This window comes from Podarcis muralis, chromosome 13 (assembly GCF_964188315.1).
Source record: "Podarcis muralis chromosome 13, rPodMur119.hap1.1, whole genome shotgun sequence".
NCBI lineage: Eukaryota > Metazoa > Chordata > Lepidosauria > Squamata > Lacertidae > Podarcis > Podarcis muralis.
Window position 1 is genome coordinate 15,697,043 of NC_135667.1, and position 27,100 is coordinate 15,724,142.

Sequence of the window (27,100 nt, forward strand, 5' to 3'; positions counted from 1 at the left end):
AAATATAGAGTCCTTGTGCCCTGGGAAGATGTTTGCAGAAACACTTTGGAGGTTTGTACTCAAGAACTACTGATGCTGAGGAATCACATGCTATAATCAGTCAGGGTGATTTCAGAGGGACAGACATGCTACAAAGGGGGAAATACAAGCCTGGGTTTAGAAACCAAGTACCCCTATTTCTCTTTCTGTGTTCCACCACATTATATTCAATTCAACTTAGAATTCCTGCTGTTGTGGGTATTTTCAGATGGTGTGTCATGGCACCCTGGGGTGACTTGAGGAACATTCAGGGGAGCCGTCCTTTCATTAGCTTGCAACCCTGATCTTCCTGCTCTCTCTCTCTCTCTCTCTCTCTCTCTCTCTCTCTCATTCTGAGGAACATTCAGGGGAGCTGGCAACTTTAACTTTCAACCCATTATCTTCCCGAAATAAAACAGTGACCAAAAAAGTGGCAAACACTTTTGCATGACTGTTTATATTCTGAAAATCTCCCTCCTCCAAACAAAAAACTCTCCCCAGCTTCAGTAACTAACGGTTCCTTAGTTTTACACAGAGGGCTTGAGAAATGCAAGAAACCAACAAAGTAGCTGATGTGTGTGTGTGTGTGTGTGTGTGTGTGTGTGTGTGTGTACGCACACACGCCCCATAAAGAGGGATTTAAAAATAACCCTGAAAGTGAGCTGTGTCTTTTGTTTTTCTTACTCCTTCTACCTTCAACATTCCCCCTCCCCTTCATCTCTACCTCTCCCCACAGGCAACCCCCTCCTCCTTAACAGTCAGCCAGCTTTATGGGGACAGGGAGAATGTCGCAGGAAAGGATTGTGGCTGCATGTGTGTCCAGTGCTGTGTGTTTCTTGCTTTTCCTTCTCTACAGTAACAAAAAAAAAAATCTGCTTCTGATTGTAATCTTGTTTTGCCCTCTCCATGCCCAACCAAAGGGAAGCTGGGCTGCCATGTGGAGTCCATCAGCTCAGCCCTGCAGAGCAGTGGCGTTTCTTGGCTTCTCATTGACACACACACTCCCAATACATGTGTGCCAAAAATAGGGGTGGGACGGAATGGAGAGATTCCCCAGTACATGTGCCTTGTAGCAGATCCCCAGTGTAAGTGTGGTTGGTCAAGGAAGAATGTGTGGTTGGTCAAGGAAGCTGTGGACTCAAAAGGGTTGAAAACCACTGGGCGATGAGAGACACAGGAAGTGAGGATAGTGTATGGAACTGCTTGGACCAGCAACAAGGAATTGTCTTCCATTTGTGCAGGTGCTTAGGCCATGAATCAAAGTGGTATGTTATGGTCACTGATCCTCTCATCTCACATAGGAGATCAGTATCGCTGCAAAGGAAGCAGTGAGCCTTTGTGGAGCACACTCTGAATGTGAGGAAGCCAGGAAAGCAATTGACCCAGCAGTCTGTGTGCCCAGCTCAGACCCAGCTGTCCATGTTGCCAGTCACTGAAGCACCCACTACCAGGATCCCTCTGGCCTCTGGAAAAATATCCTCAGAACGTGAAACAACTTCTTTGTTGAGACAGGCCTGCTCAGAGAGCTAAAGCTGACAAGTGTTTTAATATGCACTTTACTTTTATAAAGTTATATTTTTAACCACTGATATTATTCATTTTTTAATCATTTAAAATTTCTGACTTATATCAGAAATTTTAATGTTTATTTGGTATTCTTAAGAAACTGTGAAGGGATTTTTTTACAACTAAGTGGTATACACATTCAATTTTTAAAAAATTGACAGCTGAAGAGCACTAATTTGTGTGGGGGTTGCAGCCATAAGAACACATGTTCTGCTAGACAGTACAGGGCTAGTATACACAGAGTTCTTGAACTTCCTAGAGAGGACTCTGTGTGTGTGGTCACTTCCTTTGGCTCCTTTGGGCAGGAACTCTGTAAAAAAGTAGACAATTATTTATATTTCCTTCTGCCTGTGACAAGACTCTCTCTTTCCACCATGCCTTCAAGCTGAGCAGACCTGGGTGGTTGAGGCTCCTACTTTCAGCCATGTTTGCTAAGACTACTGCAATTTTATTGTAACTTAGAAGTATTTTTCTGCATACTATACTACTTTTTCTGTATATGCTGCTTGCATGGAAATGTAAGGAAAGCCTTTTCCAATTATCTTACTAAACTGTGTGGTTCATTCTCAGCAATGGAGGTGAAGAGGAGGAAGGTAAGCAGACTGCAAATGAAAGGGATAGAATGGTGGGTTTGCTTAATTCCTAAGCTTTAGTGCAAAACTCATAGGTGCTTGCGAAAAAGGCTTCACAGCTAGATTTCATTTGCATTTCTCCCACACACTTAGAAGAGGAGGTTTAGATCCAAATCTACAGATTTAATCCTCCATCCATTTCCCATAGTTTGGCTATCCCTGATGTAACACTTTCCTCCTTCCGGCTCCTTAGCCCCCAAGTAGGGATGATCTGAATTGCTGTCCATGTTGGGGGTGGGCTGCCAGCATTCCTCTTTTCTTACCACTTCCTTCAATGCCCGAGGAGCCTCTCTGCCTCATCCCTGCAGTTGATGGTTCTGAGCACATCAGCTGTCACCTGCACGGCATAATCCCCTGTATAGAAATTCAGCAGAAGCTTGCTCAGGTCCACCACATCTGCCTTCTCCAGTGTCCCTCGAGGGATGTTGTCATAGCCCTCCTCAACAGGAAACTCATGGAGCTTGAGCTTGAACTTCTTGAGTTCGTTCTCTCGCAAGTTCTCCAGGGTGGACACCAGGCTGTCTGTGATGGTCTTCTCCATCCCTCTGCATTGTCACCCCCCAGAGGCAGGAAAAAACAGACACGCTCTCAAGATTCAAAATGGACCACCCATCTAAAAAGGTTGGCGACTCCTGCTTTAAATACTGAGATAAAGGATTGTAAACTACATTTATTAAAGCAAATGTAAGTATGCCTTTAAAAACAGTAACAAACTGAAGCAGAGTATTCATCCCATCATACCTTTATAGATTAGAATAAATCAAGAATATAGTTACATTTATTTCATTAAAACAGTCTCTGGCTGGTTTTGTACCACATCAAAATTACCATAGCTAGTGGGATACAGTTCAAGGCATTGGTAAAGAGCAGAGTACAGGTAAATGTTGGCTGGGGTTAGGTGAATCTGCAGTGCTAGATAAAAGCTCCAGCCATAAAGAAATTGGTGCATTTCCCCACATTTGGTGGAATCTCTCTCTCTCTCTCTTTACAGGAACACACAGATCTGTCTTCAGAAGTGTTCCTCATACATGCAATTTCCCCGAGAATTTATCTGAATTCTGAGTAACGACTTTCAGAGCCTCCCCATTGCTTCCCATCCTCCAATACCTGTTGCCCACCTGAGGCAGCTGCTTCATTGTGCCTAATGGCAAGATGGGTCTTTTTTGGTGAAATGGAGTGGGGGAGAAAGGGTTAAGCCTTACCTGCCTTCCACATGATGTCCAGGGTTAGTTCTGCTGAATGATGCATTGGTTGGTGTGTAGCCACAAGCCCCTGGGAAGGTGAAGAGGGAGGGAATACATACAAAGCAAGCAGGGACAACGAATAAAATGAGCATGGTGGGAGATGAGCCCAAGACTTCCAAATCACATCCAAGTTTCTCTTGGAAATGTTAAGAACTGATACTCAATTTAAAATGGAGAAGCTCACACTGTAAAACTTCAAGGGAGGAATTCAGCGCCAGCAAAGGCAGTTCTGCTTGTCAGATGGGACAATTTCCCGACTCCTCCCTCTGAACTCTGTTCTGCAGATTTTTATGACCCTCCAGAGAAGATTGAGGCTAGCAGGACGAGGGGAGGACAAAGTCCCATTGCCCTGGTGGCGCCTTGTGCTGCCATGCTGAATTAGTTGAATCTGGGTGGGAAACGTCTGTAAAAAAACACCTAGCTGAGTTGAAAGATTTTCATCTGGCACCAAACCAAACGATAAGCCCAGACCACCTTATCCAGGAGGGCTGTTGTTGAATGAAGTCACAAATGATAGTTTTTATTTTTCTGCAGTTCATCTGCTACTGTATCCTCAGCCCTCTCTGCTCCTATTGGGAGGAAAGTGGGATACAAATACAAGGGAAATTACAACCTGCTGACCTTGTGCTGGGTGTAGAATAGGAGAATCCAACTCCCCTGAAATTAACTCTTCTGAAAAAGAATAAGAAAGAGGCAGTCAAAGAGGGAATGCCACCAGTGGTCCTTTTCTATCCTGCCTTCCAGGCTATGATCCCTTGATCAAAACTCACTTTTTTTTAAATGCGCCTCCCAAACAATTTCAGTCGTGCCCTTCTTCATCAGGTAGAAGTTGAACTTGTCTTGCATTTGCTCAGCAGACAGTTCTACGTACTGCTGCAGTTTCTCTGCATCCAGGTATTGAAACTTCAGTTCCTGTGGGAAAGAATGAAACCTTTGTAGGTGTGAATCTGGTTTAGCCCATTGCAAGGGAGTCAAATTAAAGGGTGAAGAGGGATTCTGGTTGAATTTCTCCCATTCTCAGACTTCACAGATTGACTCTCCCCCAGTAAAACCTTTCATCATATTTGTCTCACCTTAGGATAGACTGTGACATTCTCTGAGGCCTTCAAAGATACCTGAGAACCAATCATCAGCGGTTTCAGGGTCACAGGGGGTTTCTCTATTCTCTTTGAATTTACTTCACGCTTTTCGACCGCCTGGGAATGGCAAATAAATTCACTTTTTAGATATGCAAAGAGGGAACCAAACTTCTTGAAGACCGGATCCCTACGACCTTCTTGGCACCGTAACACCAGCTAAGGCAAGAATGGGGAATCTGATGCCCTCCAGATGTTGTTGGACTCAAATCAACCCTAACCAGCTGGGGTCAGGGATGATGGATGCTGTAGTCCAAGAGCATCGGCAGATACTCAGATTCCACATCTGCAGTATGAAGAAAATCAAACCACTATGGCACTAGAAACTACACATGGGGAACTCAAGCCAGAGCTCTTGAACTGGCCAGCCTGAACTAAACCTGAGCTAGTTGGCAGAGAGGTACCAGCAATCCTGCGTCCACCTGCATCTTCTCTTGATGAGACCATGCAGGAAACCACAGAAGCCATAAAACCTCAATATTTGAATGAAGCATTAGAAGACAATTTTAAGAAAAGTTCAGATTGAGAAGGTAATATGATAAAGTGCTTTATCTCCCATGTGCCAACACTGCAAATCAGGAAGAATGTTTTTCCTCAAGAGTTCTTATAGACAGTTCATAATTACCAAGCTGATTCCTTAATGAACAAAGCTGATTTTGTTCATCAATAAATCTGAAGGAAGCCTTACTTATTTCAGTTAAGGCTTCCAAGAGAATGTGCTTAGAATTTTGTTTTCACAAGTCAGTGACAACAACGTTTGTTTAGAGAACCAGACAGGACATTTGGCCTCTAGGAAGCAGGCTGGCTAACAAAGGAAAAGGGTGTATTTCAATATTCACTTTGAAACAACAGTGTTGGTGAGAAGCTAAGTCACCTGGTGGAGGGCAACTGTTAATCTTCTCTCTAGTAGCATGTTGATGTTGGCTAGAAGTTTGGTAAAACAGATCAAGCCCAAAAAAGGTAAGTACAGTTCATGCACCCTAATGTATAGTTTTGCATAGGTATTCTCTCGTGGTTAGAGTGATCAAGCAAAAGATCCAGGTAATCTGCAATACCAATCAAAGTTGGAGATTCCAAGTTACCTTTACTATAGAAGAGTCATTTGGCAGGACGTACAGGTGAAATGTTGGTGTTTCCAGTCGAAGTCTCTGAAAGAGCAGTACGACAGTGTTGATCTTTTGCTTAAACCACTTTTTGAAAATGACTCCAAGGGTAGAGAACTTGGGGTTTTCCAACACAGCATGGTGAGGCTCCACTCTGTCTGGCTTCTCCAGCCTCATCTCCCCTTCAACAAAATGTGCAATGTAGACATGGGAACTGTCGTCACCTGAAAAGACAAGCATGTTAGCAGTGGGAAAGTGGGAAATAGGGAACCTCTCCCTATTTCAGCTCCTGCCAACCTAGCAGTTCGAAAGCACGTCAAATTGCAAGTAGATAAATAGGTACCGCTTCGGTGGGAAGGTAAACAGCATTTCCGTGTGCTGCTCTGGTTTTGTCAGAAGTGGCTTAGTCATGCTGGCCACATGATCCGAAAAAACTGTCTGCGGACAAACGCCGGCTCCCTCGGCCAGTAAAGCAAGGTGAGCACTGCAACCCCAGAGTTGTCTGCAACTGGACTTAACTGTCAGGGGTCCTTTACCTTTTTATTTCATGCAAACATTTATTTTCTTATTGTCTTTTAAGAGGTTTATAACATTGTTTCACAGGACAATATGCTCACATGGCAGCTTACAACAGAATGCAAATCATAGAAAATAATAAAACAGCACAGTTGGAACATTTTGAAAAATTACAAAAGACTGGTAAGCCAGGACTACTGATTTCTAGAATCCACACTGCAGGCCCCATAGCATTCTGGAAACATCAATGGAAGTTATTCCTGTTTAGGATTCCTCCTATTATGGTTATAATGCTGGGAACTTTTCCCCTGCCATACCTTCAAGACACAAGAAGTGAGGGACGTGAATGGCGGCCACAGCTTCTACTGCATCTACTTTAATGTTGAGCAGAGGGCCAGCGGCCTGCCACTCCTCAGTGGTCTGTTCTTCCAGGTGCTTCGGCCATGAATCAAAGTGGTATGTTACGGTCACAGCTTCTTTCGCGTCACATATGAGATCCGTATTACCGCAATGGAAGGAGCCAGCCTCAGTGGTGCACACTCTGAATGGCACAAAGGGAAAGATGAAAGGGGAATCAGGTTGAACATTGTATTTGAGAGCAGAAGCAGTAAGGGAGTCTAGAAATGTTGTGAAATGCTGAAAAGCTGCAGAATCACTTAGCATGCGGAATCACTGAATCCTGAGGATGAGACATTCTCTGTATAAATATTGTATCTGTTTTCAGGCAGACCCAGTGTCTCTGGTGTCTCTGTCTGCAGTGACTATCTGAGCTTTGTGAAGCCTGTGCACATTGAAGACTCTGTGTGACTCAGTAACTGTGTGTATGCTCTAAAGCTAACTTAATCTTCTGTTCACTATGCTGTGAGAGCCAGTGTGGTGTTGTGGTAAGAGCGATGGACTCGTAATCTGGTGAACCGGGTTCGTGTCCCCACTTCTCCACATGCAGCTGCTGGGTGACCTTGGGCTAGTCACACTTCTCTGAAGTCTCTCAGTCTCACTCACCTCACAGAGTGTTTGTTGTGGGGGAGGAAGGGAAAGGAGAATGTTAGCCGCTTTGAGAATCCTTAAAGGGAGTGAAAGGCGGGATATTTACTTTAACTCAGTAAAACTTTTATTCTTTTACTGAAGAAGATTCTGCGTTATTAATTTATGCTGCGCATCAAACATGAATTGGGAGAACTTCCACTGCTGGTCTAATTGATATTTTTGCAAGAGATGCTTCACACACTGAGTTATGGAGGTAAAAAATTGACAGAAGGACATCTCCTGGTCAAGCATCACTCAACTGAAGCACAACTGCTATGAGGCCACCCAAAAAGTAAAAAAGGTGGTTTTTCATATACAGAGAAGGTGTTTTTAAAATGGTTCCTTCATTCAGAGCAAAGCAAGCTGGTGAAAGTAACTACTCATCTTCTGTTTACCTGTGTGTTGATGATACTAGAACATCAGGGAAATTTCTCATACTCCGTAACCACGGCAAGAGTTATGTAACCCATGCACCCATTTAGCTCTAAACACCAGACCAAAAAGCACAGTGCTTTAAAGTGATGGGGAGGGAAACCATGCATGCCACCTTGAACTCCTTGGGAGAAAGGTGGGATATAACTTAAATCATATCAATAAAATGTTTTTAAGGGGGAAAACCAACAGTTCCTCAAAAAAAAATTCCAGAGTTCCATATTTTTCACTCTCTTGGAAATAATAAGCAACAGCAATGCTCTAAGGTAATGATTTTCCAGCTGTATTTGAGGGACCCAGGAGTTCCTCAATGAAGAGTTCAGGATTGGTGGGTAAGCTTCCTTCTGAGAGAATTTTCCCACCATGGCCAACTGTTCATTGCAACGTTCAGAACATACTGTAGATGTACTCTGTGTATGTTCAATGGAGCACCACCATATATGATGACTGTGAGACCCACTGAAACCAGATGTGCTCTGTGGAACAATTAAATGTAAAAACTGTTCCCTGAATGGAAAAGGTTTTTAAATGTCTGATGGAGAGATCACTCACCTGTATGCTTCGTTGCCCCTTTCTGAGTCCCAAACCACCTCTGGCTCTATTGGGCCAGCTGCCTTGAGTGGAGTTTGATCCAAATCTGTAAAAGGAAGACAATTATTTGCCTGATGACTGTTGCAAGGAGGAAGTTAGTTGAACTGCCCTTGAAGTTTAAGAACACGAAGTCAAACTCACCATGCATTGCAGATAGCAGAATCAGAATGGTACCTGGATGTGCCATTTCTACACATTCCAGAAACCTGCAACAAGATTGCTCCCCTCTTTCCTGGATTATACTCAGCAATTTTTCACTTTTTAAAATTTTCAACATTTCGCAAATGTCTCTGTATTCTTTCAGAGTGATGACATAGAAATAGTATAGCACATCTACAAAATGTTCAATATCTGGTTCAAGAATTTCCATTAATTGTTTTCTTCCCTTGCAGATCATCTCATTACTAGAGATTGTGGATCTTTCCAATGACCTGTGGCAGAAACATTTATTTTATTTAGGTGACAGAAGGCGGGGAGAGAATTGGAACGTAGTTAGGATACAGACTGCTCCCTTACCATAAATGCCAATGAGGGTCCTTTGGCCAACCCGCCAATAATTTTCTTCTGGGGACACAACCCCTCAATATTTTCTCCCCACCACTGCCCACCCACCTACCTTCCCATCTCTCTCCCTTGGTTTGCTGTCTACCCCCAGCCAAGCATCACTCTCTGTTTCTGGCTTTCTTCCAGGAGGAGCAAAGTGGGACACAGCAGTGGGGGTGGTGGTGGATGTGAGTGTGTGGTTTGTGTGTGTGTGTCTGTCTCCTACCTGGCTTCCCATCCCTCCATCCATTGCTCACTCCCTCTCTCTGTGTGGCACCCTCCTGCAGTGGGGACAGCCCCCACCCAACCTACCATGGTGGCAGCCTGAGCAAAGATGAGCATGCCTGGTCAGTGGGTGATGACAGGCATGGGCAAGGCGGATGCCTGGCTGAGAGGAGACAGCTGACGTAGGGACAGAGGGAGGCAGAGCAAGCACCCTGGCCGTGCTGCAAACACCAACACTGACTGCCTAATCTCAATGCAGCTGCCTGGGTGCACACTGGCCTGACACCAGACTTAGTGCAGCAAGGGGGCGGGGGCAGGGGAAGTAGGCAGGCCTGCCCCACCTATATTTTGTTTAAGTTGGCGCCTCTGTCTCTCACACAGAATCAAACTGTTGGCCCACCTAAATTCATATTATCAACATGTTATGACAAAACTATGCTCATTTGTCATAGTTCCCTCCAGGTCTGGTATTCTATGACACAGGCAGGATACCTGCAGCCAGTGGACCACAGGTAGCCCTCAGATGCACTCCCTGGGGCCTTCCAAGGCCTGTGGAGCCCTGCCTCCATTCCCCAGGTGCCTTTAAAGTATCTGGCAACCTGCCAGCATCAGTGGAAAAATATGCACTTTGGTTTTCCTGCCCAATGGTTGAGGCAGAAAGTGGGAAAGGTCAAAAATAGCAATGTTCAAAGTATATTTTTTTCAAAGCAGGGGCACACACACATTTATTAAATTAGTGCTAAAGCATTTTTGTTTTAAGCAGGAAAGCTTGTATTGTTTTAAGATTAATGGATTTTACATTTGTTTTGGATTGGAAGGGTTAGTTGAGAGGGGGAAAACATTGCTAAAGCTGTAGCTAAAATGGTGGCTTCCGTCAATTATATAAGTACAGAAATTACCCTTTGGTGGCTTTTTCTGATGGAACCAGTTCCTCCAGAGCTTGATTAATTTTTGACGACAAGAATTCAGCTGGCCGGTGCCTTGAAACATGCATTTTGCAAAGTCGCTCTGCTGCTAGATATTGAGAAAGTGAGTGCATGTCAACGGCTTTACTGAGTCCTTTCCCTTTTCTACATATTTTTAACCGTTATTTGGCATTGACACACAGATTTGGCATTGTATTGCATGAAAGACAGCATTGGTATAGAAAGGATTCACTTCCGTCTCATACAGGTCAGTCTGCCAGTGATGTGGAGGTATCATTTTGGGTTACCTAAAGATTAATGTGGAATGCATACTTCTTTCCAACACTATTTTGGCTGTTGATGTCATGGGTGACATACTGAAGGCACAAAGGCAGACAATACCAACACTACAGAGGCAAGACTTTTATTAGCCAAAAATTGGAAATCGCAAGAATTACCAACAATAGAAGATTGGCAGATGAAGATGTTGGATTTTTTGGAGCTAGCCGACCTGACTGGAAGAATCTGAGACCAGAAAGAAGAAGAGACACAAGAGGATTGGAAGAAATGTAAAGAATATTTAGCTAAATATTGTAATATAAGATAACTAGAAAATTCTTGGAATCAACGAATAGGTTTTGGGGTAGAATAAAAATATGTGTTAGTAAATATTAAGGATTAGAATATTAATAAAGGAGAAGAGCTTAGTAAATGTTAGGAGTCAATATTATTAGAAATATGGAGAACTGTCATACAGGTGATATAAAGAAATTCAGTTAGAGGGGATGCAAGGGAGTCAGTTATAATGTTATGAGAATTAAATATCTGAAGAAATATTTTGTGTGTGTGTTTAGCTTACTGTCTTGTGAAGTGTTTTTCTGGTGTGTGTGTTTTGTAATGTCTTTTTTGTCATAAATGTGGGAAAACAATAAAAAAAAATTGGGGGGAAAAGAAAGAAAATAATCAGAGAGCTTGTCTTGTGTGGGAGAGCCTATCGACCTGACAACCCATAATATATGTGAAAAGGATCTAGGGGTCTTAGTGGACTACAAGCTTGACATGAGTCAACAGTGTGATACAGCAGCATAAAAAAGCTAATGCTATTCTAGGCTGAATCAACAGAACTATATTGTCCAGATCAAGGGAAATAATAGTATGACTTTATTTTGCCTTGGTCAAATTATCTCTGGAATACTGTGTTCTGTTCTGGGCACCACAACTTAAGAAGGATGTTGACAAGGTGGAACGTGTGCAGAGGGGGGCAACCAAGATAATCAAGGGTCTGGAAACAAAGCCTTATGAGGAGCGCTTGAAGGAGCTGTGTATGTTTAGCCTGGAAAAGAGGAGACTGAGAGGAGATATGACAGCCATCTTCAAATATCTTATGGGCTGTCACATGGAGGAGGGAGCATGCTTGTTTTCTCCTGCTCTTGAGAGTAGGACACGAACCAATGGCTTCAAGTTACAAGAAAGGAGATTATGACTAAATACCAGGAAGAACTTTCTGACAGTAAGAGCTGTTCAGCAGTGCAACTGACTCCCTTGGGCGGTGATGGTCTCTCCTTCTTTGGAGGTTTATCAGCAGAGGTTCTAATGAATCATCAACTTGCTTCCAATAAGTTGCAAAGGGAATGTGCTCTGCTGTTTATCACTAGTGTGAGTGAGGAGAGATGATATCGAAACGATATATCATCTCCTACCTATCTTAACATTCCCACAATGTCAAGAAGGCATACTCAGATTGGCACATAGGTTACACACACACACACACACACACACACACACACACACACACACAGCCCTGCTCAAGAAGCCTCCTCTCCACGCAGTCCCATCAGACTCACCCAACGTTCTCCCTTCCAAGTTCCTTACCTTTCCTGGTGAAACAAGAGCGACATTCTGGCACCGGCTCACAGTCAAAGGCTTTCAGCACCTCTGAAGCCACTTCCACAGCATAATCCTCATCACAGTATGCAAGAAGCAGTTCTGTGAGCTCCCAAGCATTTGCTTCAACCAGCAGCTCCCTGGGGATACTGACATAGCCTTCCTTGACGGGGAACATGCTGAGTTTGTTCTTGAACTTCTTCAGATCTGACTCCTTCAATGTATTCAGTGTGGCCAGCAGGCATAATTGTGTAAACTGCACTGTGGTGATTATTGATGTTAGTAGAAGTATTGAACAGAAAAATCCAGCATTCCTACATTCCCCTTCTCTTCCTGTTGGAGCACTTTCAGACTGCACTAAGTAGGGAAGGGCTGTGGATTTGTAGTAGATCACATGCATGCAAAGGATCCCAGGTTTAATCCCTGGATATCTCCAGATAGGGCTTGGAAAGATCCTGCCTCAATCCCTGGAACGAACTAGATGGATCCACTGGCCCAATGTGCCCTAAGGCAGCTTCCCATCCTTCTAGCCTCTCAGGTGATTGAAGGAGCTCAGCCTGGCCCAGAAGAGAGAAACTGATCCAGGAGGGTTTGAAGACTCCCTTAACTTACAGGCCTCTTCTTAACACTTTAGAGGCTTCTACAATTATTTCCCACCCTGTTTCTGATGTTCCTTCTTCCCCGGTGGGGAGCGGATGCCGTGTAGTGTTTTGCCTCAGGTGCTAACATGTCTTGGGCCAGCCCTGGTTCAGATGGAAGGCAGAGGGGTGTGGGAAGACGCCACCTCATTTTACACAGGGAAGATTTACATCCATCATTCCACTCACTTTCCCCCTGGACCTCCACCCCCCCTCCTGGAATTTGGGTCCTTTCTCCTGCTCTCGAGGGTAGGACTCCAGGCAATGGCTTCAAGTTGCAAGAAAGGAGATTCCAGCTAAACATTTGGGAAAAGCTTCTGACAGTAAGAACTGTTCAGCAGTGGAACAGACTCCCACAAGAGGTGGTAGACTCTCCTTCCTTGGAGGTTTTTAAGAAGAGGTTGGCCATCTGTAATGGATGCTTTAGTAAAAGGCGAAAGATTTATACGATCTGAAGAGAAACCAGAGTAATGGATGCTTTAGCTGAAATCCCTAAATTGCAGATGTCCATTGCGGTCCCTTCCAACTCTTAGATCCTATGATTCTTTGGAATGTTGCCCAGGAGGATATGCGACTCTTCTGCTCGAAAGGTTTACCCACCCAAAAACGAAGGCAACCATGGGAAGGAGCTGAGCCCGCGAGGCGTCAGCACCATCAGTCGGATCGAGCCCCCGCCCCGCTCCCAGTCGCTTACTTTGCCAGGTGATACCCGAGGGATCGTCCATCGGCGGATTGTAGTCCATTGCCTGCAGCACCAGGGCCGTCACCTCCACAGCATAAGCCTCACCGTAGTAGCTGAACAGCAGGTCTACGAGCTGCAAAGGCATGGCTTCCTTGAGCAACTCCTCGGAGATTCTTCTTCCCTTGACCGGCAATCTGAGCAGTTCGCGCTTGAATTTCTCCCACTCCCCTTCCCCCTCCTTCAACTCCAAAAAGATGTCCAGAAGGAGGGAACTGGCGGATTGCAGATTCGGGTTCTCAGGATGTAAGAAAATGAGGCCACGCGACAGATTTGTGGAAAAGAAGAACTTAGTCCCCATTGCGCTCATTCTCCGCCAGCCCAGCAAATTCCTCGGCCAGAGAAAAACTCAGAAGATCTGGAGACTGTGCCAAGGCAGAGAGGCAGGTGGGCGCGATCCCCAGGCCAACTCGCCGGGAAAGAAAGAGGCCTGGCCGGTGAGCAGCAGGAAACCCGCTCCGAGAGCCCCGTCTCTTGCCCTGCGCGTCGCCTTCTTTTCCCTTTGGCGAGGAAACTCTTGGAGATCCTTCCCTCCAGCAGCAGCAGGAGACTGGAGGGCGGGGAGGGCGGAAGGGGCGTCTTTCCAGCAGAACTTCAGCCCTGCGTTGGAAGAACTTGGCTGAGCGGTTCTCGGGGGAAGACCTCCGAAGGCAGCCCTCCCAAGATTTGCAGGGGCGCTTTGGCTGCAAGACGGGGGTGAAGAGAATCCGCTCTTGGTCTCCCTTTGCGCAGGATCTGAAGCCGGGAAGAGCGGCGAGGAGGCAGAGCAGGAAAATGTGGGAGCGCGAGAGGAAAACCTGCTCGTCCTTTGGAAATCTAAAGCACCCCACCCACAGAAAAGGAACCTGTGATTTTGTTCAGGGTGCTGGGATTTGTAGATCTCTCAGAGGTGAACTATGGTTCCCAGGATTCTTCCTGGGCTGGGCTTGAAATGCGTGCCTTCTGGCACTTGTGCTGCGCTCTCGGAGGCTAGTTTCTTTTGAGGAGGACACAGCGCTGCTCTCCAAGAAATGCAGAATACTCACCCCGCATGTCAGCCAAGTCATGCCCCACCTTGTAAGGGCTGCAGCTGAGGAGACTGGCACAGAAAAACCAAAGAGCCCACCGGAACATTTCCCACACAAACATACACAGAGACACACAGCGTGGCAATCGAGCGCACTGGAATAGAACCAATTTAGGCAGTGAGTGCTTTTATTTTTAACTGCATGAGGGATAATCCTGCCACAGAAACTTTCATTTACTTGCAGCTTGGCAGGCAAGATATTAAACCTGGTGGGTGGGGGTCAGGAGTGCCAACTTGAAAAACAATTTTTTTTGGGGGGGGGGGGTGGGGGCGGGCAAGCCCAGCCCTGCATTATCGATCACATGAAGCTATGCACACACTATCAGTCTGCATTTCTTAGTGCAGAGTGTATTGATATGATGTGTAGAGATCTTTCCTATTCTACTTAATTCAAGAGGGTTCTGGAAACTTCTCTGTGTGTGAAAGAAACAAGCAGAAGTTGAAGTCACCATGATTACTATTTCTCTCCCTTTTGAATGTTTGGTTATCTGCTCTAGTAAGACATCATCCAAGTCTTCAGTCTGGTAAGGTCACTGCTGTTTCTTTCTCCTACAATTTTTTCAAAAATGTACACATCCTTCATATATAATGCTACTCCTCCTCCCTTCCTAATTGGTCAATTCCTACAGTCCAGTCATAAATCTCATCCCACCTGGTTTCAGTAATGCCTACCAGGTCGTATTTGCCATCCTGGATAAAAAGCTCCAGTTCATCTTGTTTGTTTCCCATGCTCTGTGCATTATGGAGAGACAACTGAAACCATGAGTTGTTCTCTGCAGCTGCTTCCTTCCTGCAGTTTCTTGCCCTTTAGCAGGTTTCTAGAGCATCACCTTAGTTTCCTGTGACTAAAATATATTTAGTCAGGAGATACTTCAGCTGAAATTCCTGCATTGCAGGGGGTTGGACTAGATTACCCTTGACGTCTCTTCCAACTCTAAGATTCTGTGATTCTAACCAGATTCACCAGCCCGATGCTGCAGATTTTGCTTACAAAAGGGTTGCAACAGGTAACCGGCTCACGTATCCCAGTAATTAATATCCAGATTCTGCACCCACAACTTGTCTGCAGACAAGTCTCAGACCTGAATGCAGGACCTCCACCTTCTCCCTGAAATGATGTGAGGAGGGGAGAGAGGAGTATCATCAGCATCTTCTAGGGCTGGAGGAAATTTTCTAGGCCATCTGGCCTGATGCAGAAAATCCAGCCCTACAGCATTTTCAACAGGTGGCTGTCAAGAGTCTGCCTGAAGACCTCCAGCAGGGGTGTCAACTTGAAAAAATATGAACAGCTTGCAGATTTAACATACAGAAAAAGAGAACAAGAAGAATATACATTCAAAGAAGACTGGAAAATGTTTAGTGAATATGTGGGTGAAAATTGTGGTCATTTAAAAACACTGGTAGCATTAAGATAAATTCAACAGTGATTTAAGGTTGTCTAAATGAATATTTAGAAATGTAAAATACAAACATACACACACACACACACACACACACACACACACACACATACTATATATTGGGTGGCCCAGTTGAACCCCACCCCACATAATCAATCACAATATGTGGTACACACAAACCTTTTGAATGTTAATGACATCAACTTTTTTTGGGGGGGTCACATATTGTATGGGGGGGGGCAAAGGGTCCTTGGCCACTAGGAACTGGCTCCTACAGCCTTCAGTGAGGGAGCTCCCCACCCCAGGAATTGGCTCCATGAAACCATACAAGAAATTTCCAAATAAAACTTTTCCAGCAGTTTCATGCAAATGCTAAGCTGCATCAGAGACCAGATGGATCTCTGCAGGAGCCCACAAGCCCAATGCTCATATACGGATTCATCCATGCCTGATCTTTCTCCACCTTGCTGCCTACAAGGAAGAGATCACTGGCCCAGCCTTTGTTTACAGTAACCTGCCTGAAATCCTCATGCTACCAGGAAACTTTATTATCTGGGTTGGTAGGCATAAAACTAAAGTTCAAAGTACAATGTAGGGCAGGTGTAAATCATAGAAATATTGAGTCCTTGTGCCCTGGGAAGATGTTTGCAGAAACACTTTGGAGGTTCATTGTTGTTGTTGCTGTTTAGTTGTTTACTCGTGTCCGACTCTTCATGACCCCATGGACCAGAGCACGCCAGGCACTCCTGTCTTCCACTGCCTTTGGAGGTTCATACTCAAGATCTATTGATGCTGAAGAATCACCGTGCTATAATCAATCAGGGTGATTTCAGAGGGACAGGCATGCTACAAAGGGGAAAATACAAGCCTGGATTTAGAAACCAAGCACCCCTATTTCTCTTTCTGTGTTCCACCACATTATATTTAATTCAACTTAGAATTCCTGCTGTTGTGGGTATTTTCAGATGGTGTGTCATGGCACCCTGGGGTGACTTGAGGAACATTCAGGGGAGCCATCCTTTCATTCACTTGCAACCCTGATCTTCCTGCATATTCTCTCTCTCTCTCTCTCTCTCTCTCTCTCTCTCTGGATCATTTAGGGGAGCTGGCAGCTTTAACTTGCAACCCATTATCTTCCCGAAATAAAACAGTGACCAAAAAAAAAAAAAAAAAGGCAAACACTTTTGCATGACTGTTAATATTCTGAAAATCTCCCTCCTCCAAACAAAAATCCTCCCCAGCTTCAGTAGCTAACAGTTCCTTAGTTCTACACAGAGGGCTTGAGAAATGCAAGAAACCAACAAAGTAGCTTGATGGGGTGTGTGTGTGTACACGCACACACGCCCCATAAAGAGGGATTTAAAAATAACCCTGAAAGTGAGCAGTGTCCTTTGTGTTTCTCACTCCTTCTACCCGCAACACACACCCTTCTTCTCTACCTCTCCCCCCAGGCAACCCCCTCCTCCTTAACAGTCAGCCAGCTTTATGGGGACAGGGAGAATGTTGCAGGAAAGGATCGTGTCTGCATGTGTGTCCAGTGCTGTGTGTTTCTTGCTTTTCCTTCTCTACGGTAACAAAAAAAAATCTGCTTCTGATTGTAATCTTGTTTTGCCCTCTCCATGCCCCCACCCAACCAAAGGGAAGCTGGGCTGCCATGCAGAGTCCATCAAATTGGCCGTGCAGAGCATTGCTTGGCTTCCTGTTGACACATGCCTCCCCACTTACATGTGTGCCAAAAATAGCACTGAAAAGGGGTGGGAAAGAATGGAGAGATTCCCCAGTACACGTGCCTTGTAACAGATCCCCAGTGTAAGTGGCTCCCACAGGAGAGCCGCAGAAAGGATGTGTGGCTGGTCAAGGAAGCCATGGACTCAAAAGAGTTGGAAAACCACAGGGTGAGGAAAGACACAGGAAGTGAGGAAAGTGTACGGAACTGCTTGGAAGTTGAGCAAAGGACCAGCAACAAGCAATTGTCTTCCATTTGTGCAGGTGCTTAGACCATGAATCAAAGTGGTATGTTATGATCACAGATCCTCTCATCTCACATAGGAGATCAGTATTGCCGCAAAGGAAGCAGTGAGCCTCTGTGGAGCACATTCTGAATGTGAGGAAGCCAGGAAAGCAATTCACCCAGCAGTCTGTGTGCCCAGCTCACACCCAGCTGTCCATGTTGCCAGTCATTGAAGCACCCACTACCAGGATCCCTCTGGCCTCTGGGAAAATATCATCAGAACGTGCAGCAACTTCTTTGTTGAGACAGGCCTGCTCAGAGAGCTAAAGCTGACCAGTGTTTTAATATGCACTTTACTTTTATAAAGTTATATTTTTAACTACTGATATTATTCATATTTTGATTTTTTAATAATTTTTAATTTCTGACTTTTATCAGAAATTTTAATGTTTATTTGGTATTCTTAAGAAACTGTGAAGGGATTTTTTACAACCAAGTGGTATACACATTCAATTTTTAATAAATTGACAGCTGAAGAGCACTAATTCGTGTGGGGGTTGCAGCCATAAGAACACATGTTCTGCTAGACAGTACAGGGCTAGTATACACAGAGTTCTTGAACTTCCTAGAGAGGACTCTGTGTGTGTGGTCACTTCCTTTGGCTCCTTTGGGCAGGAACTCTGTAACAAAGTAGACAATTATTTATATTTCCTTCTGCCTGTGACAAGACTCTCTCTTTCCACCATGCCTTCAAGCTGAGCAGACCTGTGTGGTTGAGGCTCCTACTTTCAGCCATGTTTGCTAAGACTACTGCAATTTTATTGTACGGTAACTTAGAAGTATTTTTCTGCATACTATACTACTTTTTCTGTATATGCTGCTTGCATGGAAATGTAAGGAAAGCCTTTTCCAATTATCTTACTAAAATGTGTGGTTCATTCTCTGCAATGGAGGTGAAGAGGAGGAAGGTAAGCAGACTGCAATTGAAAGGGATAGAATGGTGGGTTTGCTTAATTCCTAAGCTTTAGTAAACTGCAAAACTCATAGGTGCTTGCGAAAAAGGCTTCACAGCTAGATTTCATTTGCATTTCTCCCACACACTTAGAAGATGAGGTTTAGATCTAAATCTACAGATTTAATCCTCGATCCATCTCCCATAGTTTGGCTATCCCTGATGTAACACTTTCCTCCTTCCGGCTCCTTAGCCCCCAAGTAGGGATGATCTGAATTGCTGTCCATGTTGGGGGTGGGCTGCCAGCATTCCTCTTTTCTTACCACTTCCTGCAATGCCTGAGGAGCCTCTCTGCCTCATCCCTGCAGTTGATGGTTCTGAGCACATCAGCTGTCACCTGCACGGCATAATCCCTTGTATAGAAATTCAGCAGAAGCAGGCTCAGGTCCGCCACATCTGCCTTCTCCAATGTCCCTCGAGGGATGTTGTCATAGCCCTCCTCAACAGGAAACTCATGAAGCTTCAGCTTGAACTTCTTGAGTTCGTTCTCTCGCAAGTTCTCCAGGGTGGACACCAGGCTGTCTGTGATGGTCTTCTCCATCCCTCTGCATTGTCACCCCCCAGAGGCAGGAAAAAACAGACACGCTCTCAAGATTCAAAATGGACCACCCGTCTAAAAAGGTTGGCGACTCCTGCTTTAAATACTGAGATAGAGGATTGTAAGCTACATTTATTAAAGCAAATGTAAGTATGCCTTTAAAAACAGTAACAAACTGAAGCAGAGTATTCATCCCATCATACCTTTATAGATTAGAATAAATCAAGAATATAGTTACATCTATTTCATTAAAACAGTCTCTGGCTGGTTTTGTACCACATCAAAATTACCATAGCTAGTGGGATACAGTTCAAGGCATTGGTAAAGAGCAGAGTACAGGTAAATGTTGGCTGGGGTTAGGTGAATCTGCAGCAGTAGATAAAAGCTCCAGCCATAAAGAAATTCATGCTCCCCTCCCCCCCCCATTTGGTGGAATCTCTCTCTCTCTTTCTTTCTTTCTTTCTTTCTTTCTTTCTTTCTTTCTTTCTTTCTTTCTTTCTCTTTCTCTTTCTCTTTCTCTTTCAGTGCCTCCCCATTGCTTCCCATCCTCCAATACCTGTTGCCCACCTGAGGCAGCTGCTTCACTGTGCCTAATGGCAGGATGGGTCTTTTGTGGTGAAATGGAGTGGGGGAGAAAGGGTTAAGCCTTACCTGCCTTCCACATGATGTCCCAGGTTAGTTCTGCTGAATGATGCATTGGTTGGTATGTAGCCACAAGCCCCTGGGAAGGTGAAGAGGGAGGGAATACATACAAAGCAAGCAGGGACAACGAATAAAATTAGCAAGGTGGGAGATGAGCCCAAGACTTCCAAATCACATCCAAGTTTCTCTTGGATATGTTAAGAACTGATACTCAGTTTAAAATGGAGAAGCTCACACTGTAAAACTTCAAGGGAGGAATTCAAGATCAGAAAAGGAAGTTCTGCTTGCCAGATGGGACAATTTCCCGACTCCTCCCTCTGAACTCTGTTCTGCAGAGTTTTGTGACCCTCCAGAGAAGATTGAGGCGAGCAGGGCGAGGAGAGGACAAAGTCCCATTGCCCTGGTGGTGCCTTGTGCTGCCATGCTGTGCTGAATTAGTGGAATCTGGGTGGGAAACGTCTGTAAAAAAACACCTAGCTGAGTTGAAAGATTTTCATCTGGCACCAAACCAAACGATAAGCCCAGACCACCTTATCCAGGAGGGCTGTTGTTGAATAAAGTCACAAATGATACTTTTTATTTTTCTGCAGTTCATCTGCTACTGTATCCTCAGCCCTCTCTGCTCCTATTGGGAGGAAAGTGGGATACAAATACAAGGGAAATTACAACCTGCTGACCTTGTGCTGGGTGTAGAATAGGAGAATCCAACTCCCCTGAAATTAACTCTTCTGAAAAAGAATAAGAAAGAGGCAGTCAAAGAGGGAATGCCACCAGTGGTCCTTTTCTATCCTGCCTTCCAGGCTATGATCCCTTGATCAAAACTCACTTTTTTTTAAATGCGCCTCCCAAACAATTTCAGTCGTGCCCTTCTTCATCAGGTAGAAGTTGAACTTCTCTTGCATTTGCTCAGCAGACAGTTCTACGTACTGCTGCAGTTTCTCTGCATCCAGGTATTGAAACTTCAGTTCCTGTGGGAAAGAATGAAACCTCTGTAAGTGTGAATCTGGCTTAGCCCATTGCAAGGGAGTCAAATTAAAGGGTGAAGAGGGATTCTGGTTGAATTTCTCCCATTCTCAGACTTCACAGTTTGACTCTCCCCCAGTAAAACCTTTCATCATATTTGTCTCACCTTAGGATAAACTGTGACATTCTCTGAGGCCTTCAAAGATACCTGAGAACCAATCATCAGCGGTTTGAGGGTCACAGGGGGTTTCTCTATTCTCTTTGAATATACTTCACGCTTTTCGACCGCCTGGGAATGGCAAATAAATTCACTTTTTAGATATGCAAAGAGGGAACCAAACTTCTTGAAGACTGGATCCCTACAACGTTCTTGGCACCGTAACACCAGCTAAGGCAGGAATGGGGAATCTGATGCCCTCCAGATGTTGTTGGACTCAAATCAACCCCAACCAGCTTGGGTCAGGGATGATGGATGCTGTAGTCCAAGAGCATCGGCAGATACTCAGATTCCACATCTGCAGTATGAAGAAAATCAAACCACTATGGCACTAGAAACTACACATGGGGAACTCAAGCCAGAGCTCTTGAACTGGCCAGCCTGAACTAAACCTGAGCTAGTTGGCAGAGAGGTACCAGCAATCCTGCATCCACCTGCATCTTCTCTTGATGAGACCATGCAGGAAACCACAGAAGCCATAAAACCTCAATATTTGAATGAAGCATTAGAAGACAATTTTAAGAAAAGTTCAGATTGAGAAGGTAATATGATAAAGTACTTTATCTCCCATGTGCCAACACTGCAAATCAGGAAGAATGTTTTTCCTCAAGAGTTCTTATAGACAGTTCATAATTACCAAGCTGATTCCTTAATGAACAAAGCTGATTTTGTTCATCAATAAATCTGAAGGAAGCCTTAATTATTTCAGTGAAGGCTTCCAAGAGAAAGTGCTTAGAATTTTGTTTTCACAAGTCAGTGACAACAACGTTTGTTTAGAGAACCAGACAGGACATGACTAACAAAGGAAAAGGGTGTATTTCAATATTCACTTTGAAACAACAGTGTTGGTGAGAAGCTAAGTCACCTGGTGGAGGGCAACTGTTAATCTTCTCTCTAGTAGCATGTTGATGTTGGCTAGAAGTTTGGTAAAACAGATCAAGCCCAAAAAAGGTAAGTACAGTTCATGCACCCTAATGTATAGTTTTGCATAGGTATTCTCTCGTGGTTAGAGTGATCAAGCAAAAGATCCAGGTAATCTGCAATACCAATCAAAGTTGGAGATTCCAAGTTACCTTTACTATAGAAGAGTCATTGGGCAGGACGTACAGGTGAAATGTTGGTGTTTCCAGTCGAAGTCTCTGATAGAGCAGTACGACAGTGTTGATCTTTTGCTTAAACCACTTTTTGAAAACGACTCCTAGGGAAGAGAACTTGGGGTTTTCCAACACAGCATGGTGAGGCTCCACTCTGTCTGGCTTCTCCAGCCTCATCTCCCCTTCAACAAAATGTGCAATGTAGACATGGGAACTGTCGTCACCTGAAAAGACAAGCATGTTAGCAGTGGGAAAGTGGGAAATAGGGAAAGTGGGAAATAGGGAATCATGAATTTCAGCTCCTGCCAACCTAGCAGTTCGAAAGCACGTCAAATTGCAAGTAGATAAATAGGTACCGCTTCGGTGGGAAGGTAAACAGCATTTCCGTGTGCTGCTCTGGTTTTGTCAGAAGTGGCTTAGTCATGCTGGCCACATGACCTGAAAAAACTGTCTGCGGACAAACGCCAGCTCCCTCAGCCAGTAAAGCAAGATGAGCACTGCAACTCCGGAGTCGTCTGCGACTGGACTTAATTGTCAGGGGTCCTTTTCCTTTTTATTTCATGCAAACGTTTGTTTTCTTATTGTCTTTTAAGAGGTATATAACATTCTTTCACAAGACAATATGCTCACATGGCAGCTTACAACAAAATGCAAATCATAGAAAATAATAAAACAGCACAGTTGGAACATTTTGAAAAATTACAAAAGACCAGTAAGCCAATCTAGAAATCTACTGATTTCTAGAATCCACACTGCAGGCCCCATAGCATTCTGGAAACGTCAATAGAAGTTATTCCTGTTTAGGATTCCTCCTATTATGGTTATAATGCTGGGAACTTTCCCCCTGCCATACCTTCAAGACACAAGAAGTGAGGGACGTGAATGGCTGCCACAGCTTCTACTGCATCTACTTTAATGTTGAGCAGAGGGCCAGCGACATGCAACTCCTCAGTGGTCTGTTCTTCCAGGTGCTTAGGCCATGAATCAAAGTGGTATGTTACGGTCACAGCTTCTTTCGCGTCACATATGAGATTCGTATTACTGCAATGGAAGGAGCCAGCCTCAGTGGTGCACACTCTGAATGGCACAAAGGGAAAGATGAAAGGGGAATCAGGTTGAACATTGTATTTGAGAGCAGAAGCAGTAAGGGAGTCTAGAAATGTTGTGAAATGCTGAAAAGCTACAGAATCACTTAGCATGCGGAATCACTGAATCCTGAGGATGAGTCATTCTCTGTATAAATATTGTATCTGTTTGCAGGCAGACCCAGTGTCTCTGGTGTCTCTGTCTGCAGTGACTATCTGAGCTTTGTGAAGCCCTTGTACATTGAAGACTCTGTGTGACTCAGTAACTCTGTGTATGCTCTAAAGCTAACTTAATCTTCTGTTCACTATGCTGTGAGAGCCAGTGTGGTGTTGTGGTAAGAGCGATGGACTCGTAATCTAGTGAACTGGGTTCGCGTCCCCGCTCCTCCACATGCAGCTGCTGGGTGACCTTGGGCTAGTCACACTTCTCTGAAGTCTCTCAGCCCCACTCACCTCACAGAGTGTTTGTTGTGGGGGAGGAAGGGAAAGGAGAATGTTAGCCGCTTTGAGACTCCTTAAAGGGAGTGAAAGGTGGGATATTTATTTTAACTCAGTAAAACTTTTATTCTTTTACTGAAGAAGATTCTGCGTTATTAATTTACGCTGCATGTCAAACATGAATTGGGAGAACTTCCACTGCTGGTCTAATTGATATTTTTGCAGGAGATGCTTCACACACTGAGTTATGGAGGTAAAAAATTGACAGAAGGATATCTCCTGGTCAAGCATCACTCAACTGAAGCACAACTGCTATGAGGCCACCCAATAAGTAAAAAAGGTGGTTTTTCTCATACAGAGAAGGTGTTTTTAAAATGGTGCCTTCATGCAGAGCAAAGCAAGCTGGTGAAAGTAACTACTCATCTTCTGTTTACCCGTGTGTTGATGATACTAGAACATCAGGGAAACTTCTCATACTCTGTAACCACAGCAAGAGTTCTGTAACCCATGTACCCATTTAGCTCTAAACACCAGACCAAAAAGCACACTGCTTCAAAGTGATTGGGATGGAAACCATGCATGCCACCTTGAACTCTTTGGGAGAAAGGTGGGGTATAACTTAAATCATATCAATAAAATGTTCTTAAGGACGAGAAACAACAGTTCCTCAAAAAATGCAGAGTTCCATATTTTTCACTCTCTTGGAAATAATAAGCAACAGCAATGCTCCAAGGTAATGATTTTCCAGCTGTGTTTGAGGAACCCAGGAGTTCCTCAATGAAGAGATCAGGACTGGTGGGTAAGCTTCCTTCAGAGAGAATTTTCCCACCATGGCCAACTGTTCATTGCAACGTGCAGAACATACTGTAGATGTACTCTGTGTATGTTTTAGGGAGCACCACCATATATGATGACTGTGAGACCAACAGAAACCAGATGTGCTCTGTGGAACAATTAAATGTAAAAACCGTTCCCTGAATGGAAAAGGTTTTTAAATGTCTGATGGAGAGATCACTCACCTGTATGCTTCGTTGCCCCTTTCTGAGTCCCAAACCACCTCTGGCTCTATTGGGCCAGCTGCCTTGAGTGGAGTTTGATCCAAATCTGTAAAAGGAAGACAATTATTTGCCTGATGACTGTTGCAAGGAGGAAGTTAGTTGAACTGCCCTTGAAGTTTAAGAACACGAAGTCAAACTCACCATGCATTGCAGATAGCAGAATCAGAATGGTACCTGGATGTGCCATTTCTACACATTCCAGAAACCTGCAACAAGATTGCTCCCCTCTTTCCTGGATTATACTCAGCAATTTTTCACTTTTTGAAATTTTCAACATTTCGCAAAAGTCTCTGTATTCTTTCAGAGTGATGACATAGAAATAGTATAGCACATCTACAAAATATCCAATATGTTGTTCAAGAATTTCCATTAATTGTTTTCTTCCCTTGCAGATCATCTCATTACTAGAGATTGTAGAACTTTCCAATGACCTGTGGCAGAAACATTTATTTTATTTAGGTGACAGAAGGCGGAGAGAGGAGAATTAGAACATAGTTAGGATGCAGACTGCTCCCTTACCATAAATGCCAACCGTGCTCCCTTGGCCAGCCCCCTAATAATTTTCTTCTGGGGACACAACCCCCTCAATATTTTCTCCCCACCACTGCCCACCCACCTACCTTCCCATCTCCCTCTCTTGGTTTGCTGTCTACCCCCAGCCAAGCATCACTCTCTGTTTCTGGCTTTCTTCCAGGGGGAGCAAAGTGGGACACAGCAGTGGCAGAAGTTGCATGTGAGGGTGTGGTTTGTGTGTGTCTGTCTCCTACCTGGCTTCCCATCCCTCCATCAATTGCTCACTCCCTCTCTCTTTGTGGCACCCTCCTGCAGTGGGGACAGCCCCCACCCAACCTACCATGGTGGCAGCCTGAGCAAACATTGGTATAATTGTAGCTAAAATGGTGGCTTCCATCAATTATGTAAGTACAGAAATTACCCTTTGGTGGCTTTTTCTGATGGAACCAGTTCCTCCAGAGCTTGATTAATTTTTGACGACAAGAATTCAGCTGACCGGTGCCTTGAAACATGCATTTTGCAAAGTCGCTCTGCTGCTAGATATTGAGAAAGTGAGTGCATGTCAACGGCTTTACTGAGTCCTTTTCCCTTTCTACATATTTTTAACCATTATTTGGCACTGACACACAGATTTGGCAAAGGATTCACTTCCGTCTCATACAGGTCAGTCTGCCAATGATGTGGAGGTATCATTTTGGGTGACCTAAAGCTTAATGTGGAATGCTTACTTCTTTCCAACACTATTTTGGCTGTTGATGTCATGGGTGACATACTGAAGGCACAAAGGCAGACAATACCAACACTACAGTGGCAAGACTTTTATTAGCCAAAAATTGGAAATTGCAAGAAATACCAACAATAGAAGATTGGCAGATGAAGATGTTGGATTTTTTGGAGCTAGCCGACCTGACTGGAAGAATCCGAGACCAGAAAGAAGAGGAGACACAAGAGGATTGGAAGAAATGTAAAGAATATTTAGCTAAATATTGTAATATAAGATAACTAGAAAATTCTTGGAATCAACGAATAGGTTTTGGGGTAGAATAAGAATATGTGTTAGTAAATATTAAGGATTAGAATATTAATAAAGGAGAAGAGGTTAGTAAATGTTAGGAGTCAATATTATTAGAAATATGGAGAACTGTCATACAGGTGATATAAAGAAATTCAGTTAGAGGGGATGCAAGGGAGTCAGTTATAATGTTATGACAATTAAATATCTGAAGAAATATTTTTTGTGTGTGTTTAGCTTACTGTCTTGTGAAGTGTTTTTCTTTGTTGTGTGTTTTGTAATTTTTTTTTGTCATAAATGTGGAAAAACAATTTAAAAAATGGGGGGGGGGAGTAAATAATCAGAGTGCTTGTCTTGTGTGGGAGAGCCTATCGACCTGACAACCCATAGTATATGTGAAAAGGATCTAGGGGTCTTAGTGGACTACAAGCTTGACATGAGTCAACAGTGTGATACAGCAGCATAAAAGAGCTAATGCTATTCTAGGCTGAATCAACAGAACTATATTGTCCAGATCAAGGGAAATAATAGTATGACTTTATTTTGCCTTGATCAAACTATGTCTGGAATACTGTGTCCTGTTCTGGGCACCACAACTTAAGAAGGATGTTGACAAGGTGGAACGTGTGCAGAGGGGGGCAACCAAGATGATCAAGGGTCTGGAAATCAAGCCTTATGAGGAGCGCTTGAAGTAGCTGGGTGTGTTTAGCCTGGAAAAGAGGAAACTGATAGGAGATATGACAGCCATCTTCAAATATTTTACGGGCTGTAAACGGAGGGAGCATGTTTGTTTTCTCCTGCTCTTGAGGGTAGGACACAAACCAATGGCTTCAAGTTACAAGAATGGAGATTACAAGAATGGAGATTATGACTAAATACCAGGAAGAACTTTCTGACAGTAAGAGCTGTTCAG

At 44.1% G+C, this 27,100-nt stretch overlaps 3 protein-coding genes across 4 annotated transcripts in view; all 3 read right to left on the minus strand.

Moving 5' to 3' along the window:
- Window positions 1–27,100, minus strand: part of LOC114583248 (uncharacterized) — a 55,332-nt gene that overhangs the window by 25,847 nt on the left and 2,385 nt on the right. Inside the window, exons 3-12 of the mRNA XM_077918116.1 lie at window positions 25,597–25,711; window positions 24,804–25,093; window positions 24,624–24,708; window positions 22,935–23,158; window positions 22,061–22,305; window positions 4,534–4,656; window positions 4,231–4,372; window positions 4,082–4,132; window positions 3,419–3,488; window positions 2,495–2,761 (exon numbers count right to left, since the gene is read on the minus strand). Coding sequence (XP_077774242.1) covers window positions 2,495–2,761; window positions 3,419–3,488; window positions 4,082–4,132; window positions 4,231–4,372; window positions 4,534–4,656; window positions 22,061–22,305; window positions 22,935–23,158; window positions 24,624–24,708; window positions 24,804–25,093; window positions 25,597–25,711 — 1,612 coding nt within the window. The remainder of the gene's footprint in view (window positions 1–2,494; window positions 2,762–3,418; window positions 3,489–4,081; window positions 4,133–4,230; window positions 4,373–4,533; window positions 4,657–22,060; window positions 22,306–22,934; window positions 23,159–24,623; window positions 24,709–24,803; window positions 25,094–25,596; window positions 25,712–27,100) is intronic.
- LOC114583249 (uncharacterized) lies at window positions 8,518–14,248 on the minus strand. Its single transcript, XM_077917957.1, has 3 exons — window positions 13,154–14,248; window positions 11,810–12,082; window positions 8,518–8,695 (listed from the first exon to the last, which is right to left on the minus strand). The coding sequence occupies exons 1-3, from the start codon at window positions 13,506–13,508 to the stop codon at window positions 8,658–8,660; spliced, it is 666 nt and encodes a 221-aa protein (XP_077774083.1). The 5' UTR covers window positions 13,509–14,248; the 3' UTR covers window positions 8,518–8,657.
- Window positions 16,125–20,228, minus strand: LOC114582866 (pyrin domain-containing protein 1-like). Of its 2 annotated transcripts, XM_077917965.1 has the most exons (3): window positions 19,817–20,228; window positions 18,891–19,172; window positions 16,125–16,510 (listed from the first exon to the last, which is right to left on the minus strand). In XM_077917965.1, the coding sequence occupies exons 2-3, from the start codon at window positions 19,166–19,168 to the stop codon at window positions 16,483–16,485; spliced, it is 306 nt and encodes a 101-aa protein (XP_077774091.1). In that variant the 5' UTR covers window positions 19,169–19,172; window positions 19,817–20,228; the 3' UTR covers window positions 16,125–16,482. The 2 variants fall into 2 exon arrangements, with proteins under 2 accessions (XP_077774091.1, XP_077774090.1); XM_077917964.1 differs by lacking the exon at window positions 19,817–20,228 and having other exon boundaries at window positions 18,891–19,633.

Bases quoted from the DNA above. Each gene is read 5' to 3' on its own strand.
- LOC114583249 (XM_077917957.1), bottom strand. From the start codon at position 13,508: ATGAGCGCAATGGGGACTAAGTTCTTCTTTTCCACAAATCTGTCGCGT. The intron at 12,083-13,153 runs GTAAGCGACTGG...TAATCACCACAG, and splicing joins CTCGGGTATCACCTGGCAAA to TGCAGTTTACACAATTATGC. The intron at 8,696-11,809 runs GTAAGGAACTTG...TTTCTGCCACAG, and splicing joins CTCTTGTTTCACCAGGAAAG to GTCATTGGAAAGATCCACAA.
- LOC114582866 (XM_077917965.1), bottom strand. From the start codon at position 19,168: ATGGAGAAGACCATCACAGACAGCCTGGTGTCCACCCTGGAGAACTTG. The intron at 16,511-18,890 runs GTAAGAAAAGAG...TCCCCTTTGTAG, and splicing joins CTCAGGCATTGCAGGAAGTG to CATGCCTGTCCCTCTGAAAT.